This window comes from Papaver somniferum, unplaced genomic scaffold (genome assembly GCF_003573695.1).
Source record: "Papaver somniferum cultivar HN1 unplaced genomic scaffold, ASM357369v1 unplaced-scaffold_118, whole genome shotgun sequence".
In the NCBI taxonomy this organism is placed as follows: Eukaryota; Viridiplantae; Streptophyta; class Magnoliopsida; order Ranunculales; family Papaveraceae; genus Papaver; species Papaver somniferum.
Window position 1 is genome coordinate 5,963,618 of NW_020620825.1, and position 12,739 is coordinate 5,976,356.

The window sequence follows — 12,739 nt, forward strand, 5'->3', positions numbered from 1 at the left end:
AATTATGATAATGTTGTACGCTTTTGGTGAGAGCCGAAAGAGATGCTCCTGGGACAGCGTAGAACCCGAGGGAAGACGCTATTTGTCTACCAAAAGAAAAAGCTATCCGACTACCACTGGTTTATGCTAAGTACTACCCGCTAGATATTTAGCTGTTAGATTGGCCATCCACGTCAGCTAGCGCAACCTTCTAAGTTCTATGGGATGGCTAATCTAGCAGCTAGATTAGAAGATCACGTCAACGGGACCATCATCTAGCGCTGAACGGTTCAGCGCTTAGCGTTGTTTGGTTCAGCGCTTTAAATCTCAGCCGTTAGATCAGAAAATTTTCTCCCAGCACTGAATGGTTCAGCGTTTTGGTTATATTTTGAGCGCTGAACGGTTCATCTTTTGAAACTAGCTGCTAGTTGAACTGCGAGTAAATGTTAGGAGAAAGAAGTAGCAGGTACACATGTTAACTTTTTTCCCACACTTATTTTTTGATTAGCAACACTTTTTGGCCAATCTAACAGCTCAATCTAGCCCATAAGACTAAGCCTAATTATACTGGTCAAACCGGCCATAAGACAGTCAAAAGGAGTTTTTGGTGATAGATACGAGATGTACGTGCTGTGGTGGTCTGGGCTGTTAATTTTTAATTGTACGTCATCAACAACACTTCGAACTGAAAATGATAGAATTAAACAAAAAAAAAATAAAGGGAAGGAAAGGGATGAAGATTTTTCAACAGAAATCAGTTCAGATGAGGTTTTCGCTTGAGAATGAATTAAAAGCTGCTGGTTACACGAAGTAATGGTCATTTTTATTTCTTGATGATTTCATCACAAAGGAGTGAACTTAATTCGTCTCCATGTAACTATCTCTGGGTCCAACATACAAACAAACGTGTCAGTGCTTTCACATACAAGTGTTTCAAAGCTTACGCGTTGCAGGAATTTTAAATTCGTAGCCACCTGAATTCTCACCTTTTTCCTTGACATATGCAACAAACCAACCAGCCACAGATGTTAAGTTTGGGGTCTAATTTTAACATATTCAAGTGTCGGCGATAAAGAGGGGTATCGTTGTCATTTTATTTGAACAGTTTCTAAATAGAGTGACGAGAGGAAAAAGTTGCCAAAGGGCCTAAGCTAGCCATCAGTGGTGAATGGGTACTTAAATCGAATACGAGGGAGGGTAGTGTCAGTGGGCAGTGGACATGGTGAGTTGAACCATTTACATCGACGAGGATATGTCAACAATTCATGCAATTATCACCATAGACACAAGGACAATTCAAATTCTCAAAATTCAATGACTGCCTACCTTGTTACATATGATCATTCAAGAGATTGAGACATGAGATGAGAGCGTTGGGAAGCACTGATCAAACCATTTCTCCACCTAATATGAATCACCTCAAATGCGTTCACTTGTTCCCTCTTGATACATCTATAACACCCGTAGTGATTACACGTTTACTGCGATTGCATTGACCGGCCAGGGGGTTATATGCTTTTTGAGCTCTCTTTTACATACCTATGTAGACTCTTTTAATCTATTTTTACGTTTGCAGAAAAAAAGAAAATGTTAATTTGCTGACAAATAGTAATTTCAACATCATAATGTGAGTATCATACTAGACAATTAAGTTATTGTGTACTTACATATTTTTTCACAACAAGAGCTATAAAATGAGTGTTAAAAACGCCCATTTACTTTCAAATCCAAAGATAACTAGGGTGAAGAGTTGGTTTTTGGACAATGAGAAAGTGAGAATATGAAAAGCAAGGGGATGATTTTCAGTCGCCTGAGAAGATAATTTGTACCAAGCGGGTGACGGTCACATCTTCCCCTTAGAATTTTATGTAAATTTTTTCGGACTCAATTCAACGGTGAAAGAAAAGAAAAATACTTGTATAAAGATAATCAGCTACTTAAGTGAAAATATTCTCCATGCAACCGATCTTTGGCCTCTTAAGCTCAGCCTTATGGATGATATCCATAGGATGATAGCAACGTAAAATCGTAGCGAGCGCCATAATTTCTTTTTTATCTCTTTTAATGTGGGAGCGGTAGAAGAAGATTGACATAGGTGAGGATTTAATCTTCGCTCAAGAAAAGAAAAGCGAGGATGTATATGTTTTTCAGTTTAATATTAATAAATAAACCTAATAATGAGACCGTTTGATATGCTCAAAATTATTAAATCCTAAAAGTGAGGATTAAAACTTCGCCCAACTTATTATTTAATATTAGTTACTTTATATATTTAAAATTATTAAATCTTAAAAGCGAGGGTTTAATCTTCGCTCATATTAAACTTGAGGAGGAATCCCCTCACAGTTTTATTATAACACTATCTCACACGTTAGACGTTAATTTTAGGGATAAAAACCAAACCGTAATGGTTTTGAAGCTAATATTTTGGGGATATGTTAGTATTACAAAGATCTACATTCATTATGAAAATTAGTGTATTTCGAGAAGTATAACACCACCATCTACTACTTTGAAAATGAGCAGTTGAAAATCAACAGATTTTTGGCCGTCGAAATTAAGACCGGTAGATTGTGAGGTTTTATATTTCGGAATGTTCTCATTTTTGGTAGGAATGTAGAACTTGGTAAGTGGAACATATCCTCAAAATATTAGCTTCAAATCAGTTATGGTTAGGTTTTTATTCACAAAAATAACGTCCAACGTATGAGATAGTATGAGAATAAAAGTGTGAAGGGATCCTTCCTCATTAAACTTGTTAGATCACTGCTCGGTCGAACTCGCAAGCGTTGCTATCTCAATATTGTTTGTCAAGTTTAGTCTCCAAAACTATAAGTCTTGATTTCTAGTCTAATTATAGCCAAGTCTCGGATTAGGATAGTAAGTGTAGTTGAGCTTTGGACTCCACGGCGTTCATCGAATGAAGAAGAAGAACTACTCAAAGGAACTTATGGAACTTCATCAACAAAAGGTATGTGGGGACTTGAACTTATGTATCACTCAAAAGTCTATCTATTCAATCTCCTATTTGAGACAAAAGTGCTATATAGACTTCAACTATACACATTTGCTATTTCGAGCTGAGTTTAACTCACTTATCCATGTCTCGAAATATGTGTTGGTAAGATTTCGCTTTAACCAAGTTCATCTTTACTTTTAACGAAAGTCATATTGATTATTTCAATAACTTGAAAATCGCTTTGATGCTAACAGTTTGTGGATAACAACTATTGTCATCCTCTAAGAAAGTTTCAATGATTGAAATGAGAGTTTAGAACAAGTAACCATGTTTGGATATAAACATAGTGTGTATTCATATTTGTGTAAAATCCAAAATCGGGAACCTAAGTATGCGTACTCGTACGCGTACTGGTTGGTTGTTGGAAGTCCGGAACCTAGGTATGCGTGTAATAGCGGAAGTTTGGGTTTCGTGAATTTCTGCTGGAGTTTGGAAGTGTGAATTGGTATGCGTACCCGTACGCGTACTGGCGTAACCAAACTCGGTCCGGCTACTTAGGTATGCGTACCCATTTGCATACTTAAGTAGGTAACTTTCTAAAATCGGTTTGTTCATGAACTAAAACATTTATATAATAAGGAATGCAATCTTTTGCAAACCGTGGCTATGATGTTCATGAATTGATTCGAGCGAATCAAAATCGATTTTGCTTCAATTGTGTCTTATATACTTCTATGAGATCTAAGCAATTGAAAAACTCTCTAACTAGTTTCATTTGAGTCATTTGAACTAGTAATGTTAAATATGAATAAGGTTGATAGGAAAGTGCTCATATGGCTAAGCATTGGTTAACTATTGTTGAACCGACTAAGTGTACACGTTTATGTACGGTTACTCAAACCTAAATTAAGATACACTTCATTTGTGTATAACAAGCTAAGTTCGATCTAACAGTTGAAATATATTAGCTTGAATCTAATAAGGTTTTCATCTAACGGTGAATATTGAATGATTTGTTACCAAAGTAACTTAGATTGCAAACCCTTATTTGAAATCTATATAAAGGAGAACTCTAACAACTGGGAAACCTAATCCCCACACTTCTTGTGTGATACTAGTTGCATAAGATAGAGTCGATTCTCCTTTAACCTTAGGTTTTTCACGAAACCCTGTAGGTTAACGACTTAAAGAGTTCATTGGGATTGTGAAGCCAAACCCAACTATTTTCTCTGTAGTTGCGCGTTCTGATCTTGCTGTTTTCTATTGTGATTGAGTACTAACTTATTTAAGATTTACTCGAGATTTTATCTCCGATAGGCAAGAATGAAAAGTAGTCACAAACACCTTCGTCTCATCGTTTGTGATTCCACAATATATTGTTTCATTAATCGATTAAGATTATTGTGAGGTGATTGATAATAATAGGTTGTTCTTCGGGAATATAAGTCCGGTTTATCAATTGCTTCATGTTCACCTTGATTTATCAAAATACAGAACAAAACTCGTAGGTATTTCTGTGGGAGACAGATTTATCTATTCAATAGACTTTTCTGTGTGATACAGATTTGTTTATCAAGTCTTCGACTTTGGGTAGTAACAACTTTTAGTTGTGGGTGAGATCAGCTAAGGAAATCAAGTGCACAGAATTCTGCGTGGTTCTTGAGGCGTAAGGAACACAACTGTACCTTAGTCAGTGTGAGATTGATTAGGTCTCAACTACATTCTAGTCCGAAGTTAACTTGGAGTAGTCTAGTGTCTATAACGGCTTAATACAGTGTGGTGTTCAAATCTGGACTAGGTCCCGGAGTTTTTTTTGCATTTGCGGTTTCCTCGTTAACAAAACTTCTGGTGTCTGTGTTATTTCTTTTCCGCATTATATTTTGTTATATAACTGAAATATCACAGGTTGCCCGTGAAATCGATCAATTGGTAAATCCAACCTTTGGTTGTTGAATGAAATTGATTGATCCTTGAAAATTGGTCTTTGGTACCGTTCAAGTTATTCCTCTTGTATTCAATCAGGGTCGCAAATTCCTATTTGTTTGATTGCGGATTGAATTTAGAAATTGAGATATAACTCTTTGATATACTTTTTCTTAAAATTGAGTCTGACTGTCTAGTTGATTCTCATAAAAGTATATTGGAGTTAGTCCATACAGATTGTTAAGCGAAATATTGGGTGAGGTTGTTAGACCCCCGCTTTTTCGAAACTTTCTTTCTACACCATTAAACTTAGACATTTCCTTTACCTTACATGGTGGGAATGTACAAGTGTGTGCCTCTCTCCTTCATAATATTTAGCCTTAGCTTTCAATTTGACACACCCTTCATAGGAAGGAGTATATGAAAGAGTTCGGGTGAAAGTGGACACATCCCCACTACGCATACATACTAGCACCTCATTTGGTCATTTTGGATCAAGCTCTTTCATTTTGAATAAGTGTTCTCATTTCGTATCCCATACTCTTAGAATTGAAAAGTATTAACCTGCTCATATTACTAAAAGCATAATTCTATATGGACCGCCCTTTCAAACAAGACAAAAACCGTCTAATCACATGGAAAATGGACCCCACCCCTGGAAAAAAGACAGGGGGTCTCATTAATGGAATTATTTATGTCTACACGGTTTTTTCTTAATCCATTTGGACGATTCTATTACTAAAAAAAGTATTTAGTAATGGAAATAAAAAAAAATTAAAATTAAATACAAAAGTACATAGAGACTTTTTTTGGAACAAAAAAAAGGTGTGATTTTTTTTTTTTTGATAAACAAGGAACCTTTTCGTTAATGGAAATTCGAGGTTACAATGAGTTTAAAATCGAAAATAAGAGAATACAAAGTAACACGAACATACTGTAAAAGTACAATACCGAGAAATCCGATAAGAGAAAGAGAAGGATTACCGGAATAAGACAAATACAAGTATGAATAAGATCTGATCAAATCAGAAGAATGATGGTTTTTCTCGGAATTAAATTCCAACCATTTAGTTTGTTTTCTTCTTTATAAAGATGTTCTTCCAAAATAGGAGTGATTTGCTCAAATCTTTTGTAACTAGTGATGAAGCTTCCGTTGTCAAAAGGATCATCGATGAAGTTTCCGTCGCCGTATAAGTTGAGGATGAAGATTTTGTCGCTGGAGTTAACTAAGATGAAGATTTCATTGTTGGATAGCATCACTATTGATCTTAAAACCCAACCCGATAACCAAGAATCGTTATCAAACCGAAGATAAATCTCAAGAGAGTAGATAAAACCACAATAACGGTGTAGATAAGTAGAAAACATAATAACAACTAAACTAGACTACTAATTAACCTAAAAAACAAGAAATATTGAAGAAATCTGCTCACATCTAGTCCATTTTTAGACTAAATCTCAGCAGAAACGGGTTGTTGATGATTTTATTGAAGAAGAAGAAGGAGTGAGGAAGAGGAGATATAAGGTTTATATATCTTATATCCTATATCACTAGTTTCAAATTGTTGGCTTAGCACATGAAGTTATTATTCGTGTGGATTCTAGGGTATTAGAGTACATAGGGACTTACATGAAGTTATATTGAGAAGATATTTGGCAGGCCTCATATTTTAGTTCCTCTGGCTAATTTATCTAGGGCAATCTTGCAGGTCCTCGAAATGTTTTGCATGTGCATTTTCTGCGCCGACTAATTGATAGTTTATGCTTCAAAAGTGAGCCAAAATTGATCATTTGGGAGATTAAGTTAGGTTTAACAGTGTGGACATTGACTATATAGGTGGATCCCCGTTAGTTACTACTAAAACAAAAATAGTACGTGTGGTAACATGCTACAATATTCCTTGTGACATCTAATTAATCTTTAAAGTAATGCACCATCTATCCACACATCATTACTTTACCTATCGGGTCCAAAGGCAAAAACTTAGATTAAAGTACTACTATTTCCAGATTTCAAATTCTCTATGGTTATCAATTTAGCATTCACCTTCTAGAGGGAAAGAGCAATTAATGACTCGTCAGGGAGATTAATTACTATCCTTAAAAGTTTAATCGAGACCAACGTACGGGAACCATCATTTTAAAGTGATTGACTTCAACTTCTTTCTTTATTACAGGTAAAAGATCAATAGATCAAGTTAACACTCAAATTGATAAATTCACAATAACCTAAGTATATCATGGCCTTAATTACGAATCTCAAAAGTATTAACTGCACAATGTCAAAGTTAGAAAGAAGCATATTAATATTTGGCCACACTTAGGAACTACTCTCTAGTAGGGTGGTTGCCTATTGCCTTCCGTCCCCTTCCGTAAAGAGTTTAGAGTTGGAGATGAAGTTAGAGTTTTTCTTTTTCATTGGATTTTTTTTTTCTTTAAAGTTGTAGATAGTTGGAGCATAAAAATAAAAAACTCTCGACTACTTATGCAGGTGCCAAATTTTTGTTTTTTTTTTCTCGTCTTCGAAATTAAGAGATTTTATGATGAAAATAAAAGAATCGCGCATACCGAATTTTAAAAGGTGTCGGATTAGTTATATAATTTTCAGCTACTTTGTGATAATTGGGAGATATTATGATAAAAATATATATGATAAAATTGTTCGATATTAACCTTTTGAAACTTTAAACTCCGATAGAATTCACTAGAACAACCAAATATGATATAGACAATTATTCCGAAAGAAATGATAATACGGAGATGAAATTTTAAAAATAAATATATCTGATTTTTTTTTTTGAAACATAAAGATAAATAAAAACAGACCTGGACTGGTATTACACATGAATATCTGCTACCCAGAGAGTCATTGTTTAAGAAAAGGTAGGATTGCATGGTTTAGGGATATATCCAAATTGAGAAGTGGTGATGAAAATTTAAATAGAAAATCCAATTTTAGATCTTTTCCACGCAGTATACATAATACTCTTCAATGAAAAAGAATTCTAAAAAGGACTACTTAATAGGTAGTGTGAATACAACGACTTTCTTTTCAAAAAAATCTCTCTTGACTTCTCACCTTACAACATTACATTACTTTACAGCCTTCTTAGCAAACAACTTAGGTTCTAAGCCAAGATCCTCCTCACTTCTCTCTAAAACTCACTCTTCTTTCATTTTTAAACCCACACCTGATCATCTTCCTTGTTCACTCCCCACTCACCACCATGTCCATACCTTACTCTCTTCTCCTTCTCCTCTGTCTCATCACCACAGCAACCTCAATTGTTACTGCGGGCAGGAAAACCACCACCAGTAGGCACAATAGATTCAGAGAAGCACCGCAATTTTATAATTCCCCTGATTGTCCATCAAGAATAACAGAAGAAGAAGATGAAGAAAATGAAGACGTCTCAATGTTCTGTTCAGATAATAGCGTACACGTAGCAATGACGTTAGACGCAGCTTACCTTCGAGGTTCAATGGCAGCGATTCAATCAGTTCTTCAACACTCATCATGCCCACAAAATGTTGACTTTCATTTCGTTGCTTCAGTTTCTACCGACACTCAATACCTTTACAATACCATCTCAAAATCATTCCCATACCTCAGATTCCACATCTACCGATTCGATGACTCGGCTGTGTTAGGACTAATCTCTACTTCAATTCGTGCCGCGTTAGACTGCCCGCTAAATTATGCTCGAAATTACTTAGCAAATTTACTACCGCTATGTGTACGTCGAGTTGTTTATCTCGATTCCGACCTCATCTTAGTCGACGATATCGCTAAACTCGCAGCGACTGAACTTGGGGAAGATACAGTTTTAGCTGCACCGGAATATTGTAATGCGAATTTCACGACGTATTTTACACCGACATTTTGGTCAAACCCATCCTTGTCGTTAACGTTTGAAGGTAGAAAAGCTTGTTACTTCAACACTGGAGTGATGGTGATAGACTTAGAGAGATGGAGAGGCGGAGATTATACTCGAAAGATTGAAGAATGGATGGAATTACAAAAGAGAATGAGAATATACGAATTAGGTTCTTTACCGCCATTTTTACTTGTTTTCGCTGGTAATATCGCTTCAGTTGATCACAGATGGAATCAGCATGGTTTAGGTGGTGATAATTTCAGAGGATTATGTAGGGATCTTCATCCTGGTCCTGTTAGTCTTTTGCATTGGAGTGGTAAAGGTAAGCCTTGGGTTAGACTTGATGCTAGTCGTCCTTGTCCGTTGGATGCTCTGTGGGCTCCTTATGATCTTTTACAAACCCCATTTGCTCTTGATTCTTAATGTGATGCATGGATGAAGAAAGAAAGATCATTGAAGACAGATTCATAAGAGGCTGCTGCAGCATGTCAGAAATGAAAAAGGGGTAGAGTACATCTGAGTATTAATTAGTCAGAAAGAAGAAGAGAAGGGTGAGTCAAAAGTATTAACTAGTACTGTTTCCCTCTCTAGATCTTTCTCTGTCTCTGCCATTAATAATGAAAGACAGAATAGAGAAGAAAATGGAGATCAGATCTTCATATTATAGATGATTTTTAAGATGATCCACATACACTAGCTTTTGAAGGACATTTCTTATAATATATACTCTGAATAAAGGGAAATCTGTTCAGAATTTACAGTGCCTTTTCTTCATTTGGGTTATGGGATTGAGATCATGATCAGTTTAGAGGTGCAAAAGGTAAGAAATTTTCGTTTTCATTTTTTTTTTTTGGTTGAAATTCTGTAAAAATTGAATAAAGACAATAACAGTATATGAGAATGAATTTTTTACAAGTATATTAGAAGCATGTTATTAATATTCTCTTCCAATTATTTATTTTGGTGGGTGTTATTGATAGAAACTGATCATTATCATGTACATTTAACAGATTGCCCTAACTTTTTTGTTTTGTTTCTTGATCAAATCAGATTTAACCTTCAGATTTATTGTCTAATTGGCCAAACTCAATCATCACCTCTTTTTTTCTTTCTTTCTAGATTGCTTAAAAGTAATTAACAATTTCGAACGTGACAATTCTGTTTTCTGAATCGTACCCAATACAACTATAGAAGTTAGGAAAAGTTGGGTGTGCATTTATGGATACGCCCGTACAATAGTGTCACACACAGTCAAAGACCTCCCTGTTTTTAATCCTATGAAACGACTCAAAATTAACATTAGAACTCGGAGGCTAGTGCCACCAACGCGTACGCAATTTCCGCCATCGCTAGAAAAGCAAGAACATCCGTATAAAAGGACAGTATGGGGGATTTTGTCGATCCTCAAGTGAAGAAACTTTCGAGTTGGAGGGAATATAAACTTTAGTGGGTAGATATTATATAGACAGTGTATATGTTACTGGAAAAGCAAAAAAGAACGCGTATTCGAAGACTTGTGAGAGAGAAATCCTTTCTTTAGCATGGATGATTTCAAATTGAACTGATTTTTTCATGAGTTAGACCGTGGGTCCCGTGGAGATGCCCAGCCTCTTTTCAAGACGAAAAACCATGGTCTAAAGCCACTCTTTTTGCAAGGCTTCCTTAGTGTGTGGGAATCCCAGCGAAAAGACTCCGTATACGGTTAACCATTAGCCGTTTTGAAAAAGTGGAAAACGGTAAATCATTAACCGTTCCAGCTCAAAAAAAAACGGACAACTATTGTCCGTTCCAATAAGAACGGTTACTCGTTATCCTTTTTGGGGTTTTTAGAACGGTTAATAGATACCCGTTCCTTGACCTTTTTTCGTTTACACTCCATCTACACTCATTTTCAGTTTTGATGTTCTTTAACCAAATATTATTACACTCTATTTACGCTAGACGGGTAGACACTCCTGAAGTTTTTTGTCGCACAATTTTTTTTTATTACCGTTGGATCTACTTGTCTTAGGCACATTGTGCTCACCTTAACTTAAATTGGCAATTTTTTAAATAGGTTGTATTGTACACATTAAGTCGATAAGTCGTATTTAGATGGAAATATGTAAATATAAGTGACAAAGATGTGTAAACAAGTTCATTTTATTCGGATACTTAAACTAAATAGTACACTAAATCAAAATTACTGGAAATTAAACCTAACTCATTGTCGCAGACATCGGGACAACACTTAATCGGTGCAACAACCCTTTAAACCATTCGGTGTCCCTAACGGTCGAGTGTAGTCTCGAGAGGGTTCGCTGGAGATATACCCATAAAACCTATATTGTTGACACAGACGAACTAATCTTCATCACCATTTTCACGACATAATATCTCAGGATCATACTCTCAGGAAACCTCTGCTTCAGGAGTAACTAAAATTCGTTTAATTGAAATGCTTTACCGGCTGCGGCTTCGTATCTATGTTGCGCCTCCACTTCCTATATTAAACAACCAAATATTAAAATTCTGTTATTAAAATAATGTTTAAAATTTTTTGGTGTTAGTCCAAAATTAAAACACTTACACATTCGTTCAGGGTCCATCCAGAAGGTAAGTTTCTCAAAAATGGAACCAAAAAACTTAGGTACAGCTTAACCTTTCTCTTAATATTTGACACCATGTTTTATAAAACTCTAGATGCTCTTTGGTGTGGGTTTTCATTCCTAACGGTCAAATGTAGAACCACCAACTCCCATAAATTGACCCCTAAAGCAATATTTCTTGTTTCTCCTCCGGCGACAAAGACATTAATTCAAGACTGAGTGATAGCTGCATCTTCAAGGGGGGTGAATCTGGCGACTATGACAACTAAAATAATATAAGAATGTGATGTACATTAAACAGAAGATATATTCAGTATAAAGAAGATGTTGATAATTTGGTCGTGTTGTTTTGGTAAAGAGCAACATTATTTATACTACATTTGTTGTCTTATTGCTCTTTCAATTTTCAAATCAATTTACTGATATTTGTGGTCTAGTGTGGTCACTTTGGTTACTGATGCATTATGTCGGTCGAGTTTTCTTATCACCTATTGTCGGTTTTGTCATATCACTCGTAAATTTATTACACTATTGGGGATTCTGTAATTGAGTTTTCTTATCACCAGTTGTCGATTTCGTCAGATCACTCACTAATTTATTACATTATTGGGGATTCTGTAATTGATTAACGTATCAATGTATTTTTCATCTTTTGACATATCATCTCACATCATTTATTTAAATCCACATTTGTTCCTGATTTTATTTGTCACTCACTTTTATGATTATCTTGGAGTATTCTAGTCAAGTACAAGTTGAGAATTGTCATAATGTATTTGGATTATTTGAATGCTAGATAATAAGTTTTGTCGTAATATATTTGGTCGACTAATTTTCCAATAAAATACTCCTTAAGACTCATCAGATCAATGTCTTATTTTGGTGAGTTTTCATATTGATGTGTTTCCTGTCGTGTGAATTATATATTATTCTATGATTTACTATGCAGTATGGTAACATTTTATACATTTCCATAAAATCCCCTAAATTGGATCCCAAAGAGCATACCCTCATACTATAGGCACTAAGATCTTCCGGTCAGTTTGTAAGAAGATATTTGTGATGCGGTTTAGTAAGATCTTCAATTTATGTTATTAATCTCAAATTTAATGAAAATCTTTTCAATTTATGCACAACTTGTTGCCCGCCTCCCAACCAATCCTGTGTAAATATTAAATAAAGTTAATAAAGCCTTTGCGACACCTTTTTTTATTGAAAAATAAATAAAAACTAGGGTTAAAAGTTTCATTGGATAACCTTTGATTATTGAGATGATTAGCCTCTTCAAAAATAACTACAACTTTCAATTTAGAGCTTCCTCAACAAACCCAGTAACAGAAAGTGCAGAGCTGGTGTTTATTTGGTTATCTAGGGTCATTTGTGTGAGAAGAGAGGGAAAAATTAGGGAAGAA

The 12,739-nt window shown here is 35.3% G+C and overlaps 1 protein-coding gene across 1 annotated transcript; it reads left to right on the top strand.

Annotated features, from left to right (window-relative positions):
* Positions 1-7,933: 7,933 nt before the first annotated feature.
* On the top strand, positions 7,934-9,695 carry LOC113330541 (probable galacturonosyltransferase-like 1). Its single transcript, XM_026577342.1, has one exon. It carries the CDS (start codon positions 8,089-8,091, stop codon positions 9,160-9,162), a length of 1,074 nt encoding a protein of 357 aa, XP_026433127.1. The 5' UTR covers positions 7,934-8,088; the 3' UTR covers positions 9,163-9,695.
* The last annotated feature ends 3,044 nt before the right edge of the window (positions 9,696-12,739 follow it).

What these genes read in the sequence shown, in the direction of transcription:
- LOC113330541 (XM_026577342.1), top strand. Translation starts at nt 8,089, where the DNA reads ATGTCCATACCTTACTCTCTTCTCCTTCTCCTCTGTCTCATCACCACA.